The 999-nt window shown below is 44.6% G+C and overlaps 1 protein-coding gene across 1 annotated transcript in view; it reads right to left on the reverse strand.

Annotated features, from left to right (window-relative positions):
• The window catches only part of CHAMP1 (chromosome alignment maintaining phosphoprotein 1), a 3,172-nt gene extending 2,434 nt beyond the window's left edge, over positions 1-738 (reverse strand). The window contains exon 1 of the mRNA XM_010284355.1: positions 4-738. Within this exon, the coding sequence (XP_010282657.1) occupies positions 4-681 (678 nt within the window). The 5' untranslated portion in view covers positions 682-738. The remainder of the gene's footprint in view (positions 1-3) is intronic.
• Between the last annotated feature and the right edge of the window lie 261 nt (positions 739-999).

Consider the following 999-nt stretch of genomic DNA (forward strand, 5'->3'; position numbering starts at 1 on the left):
CACAGCTGGGGCTGGCTTCTGTGGGTGGGGGGACACAGCAGGAGACAGCTTCTGTGGGTCGGGGGACACAGCAGGAGACAGCTTCTGTGGGTCGGGGGACACAGCAGGAGATGGCTTCTGTGGGTCGGGGGACACAGCTGACGCTAACTTGTCTGGATCTGGAGATGTGGCCTGGGCTGACTTTTCTGGATCGGGGGACATGGCCTGGGCCAACTTCTCTGGCTCTGACAAAGTCACCTGAGCCAACTTCTGGGGCTCTGAGGACACTGATGATTTCTGAAGCTTGGAGGAAACAACAGGTTCAGATTTGGAGAGTTCAGGAGAAAGGGCAGGTTTCTGTGGCTCCAATGTGACCCTTTTTTGGGAGGAATCTGAATCTCCTTCTACCTGTTCTTTCCGCTCCTCATTCCATTTCTCAGGTGCTGCATGCTGTGCTGTGATGTGATAATACACGTTGCAATACATCTTACTGGTAAAGAAACATTTGTGGCAGTGAAACAGTTTTGCACTTTTTTGATAAAATATAAGTTTACCCAAACCAGCAGCATCCATTTCATCACAATACTCTGGGTGTATGGTACCCATATGAATTTGTATGTTTTCATAGTCCGTTCCTCTGAAGCTGCAGTGATCACACTCTAAGCACTCTGTGGTTTTACGTAGTATCTGCAACATGTCCATTTTCCTATGGTCAGTAACAGTTTTCACAGCACCGCACCTTTTAAAGAGCAAGCTTCAGTTCCTGCAATAAAGAAAAAAGATCTGTACGGTTAGCTGTCAATGTTAATTTCAACTCTTTATCATTCCTAAATAACCACATGTGCTTTTTTCCCCCCTTCCATTTTAGAAGGCATATCTTCTGCATAGGTACTAACTACTTCATAAAGAAATCCAATATAGATCTCTCCAACTGCTGCAAATCATTTTACATCAATAGAACTTGAAAAACAAAGCTTATATTTAACAACAGGCCTTCCTACCTATGTAAAAAAATCTGCA

The sequence above is a fragment of the Phaethon lepturus genome, unplaced genomic scaffold (assembly GCF_000687285.1).
Source record: "Phaethon lepturus isolate BGI_N335 unplaced genomic scaffold, ASM68728v1 scaffold48933, whole genome shotgun sequence".
NCBI lineage: Eukaryota > Metazoa > Chordata > Aves > Phaethontiformes > Phaethontidae > Phaethon > Phaethon lepturus.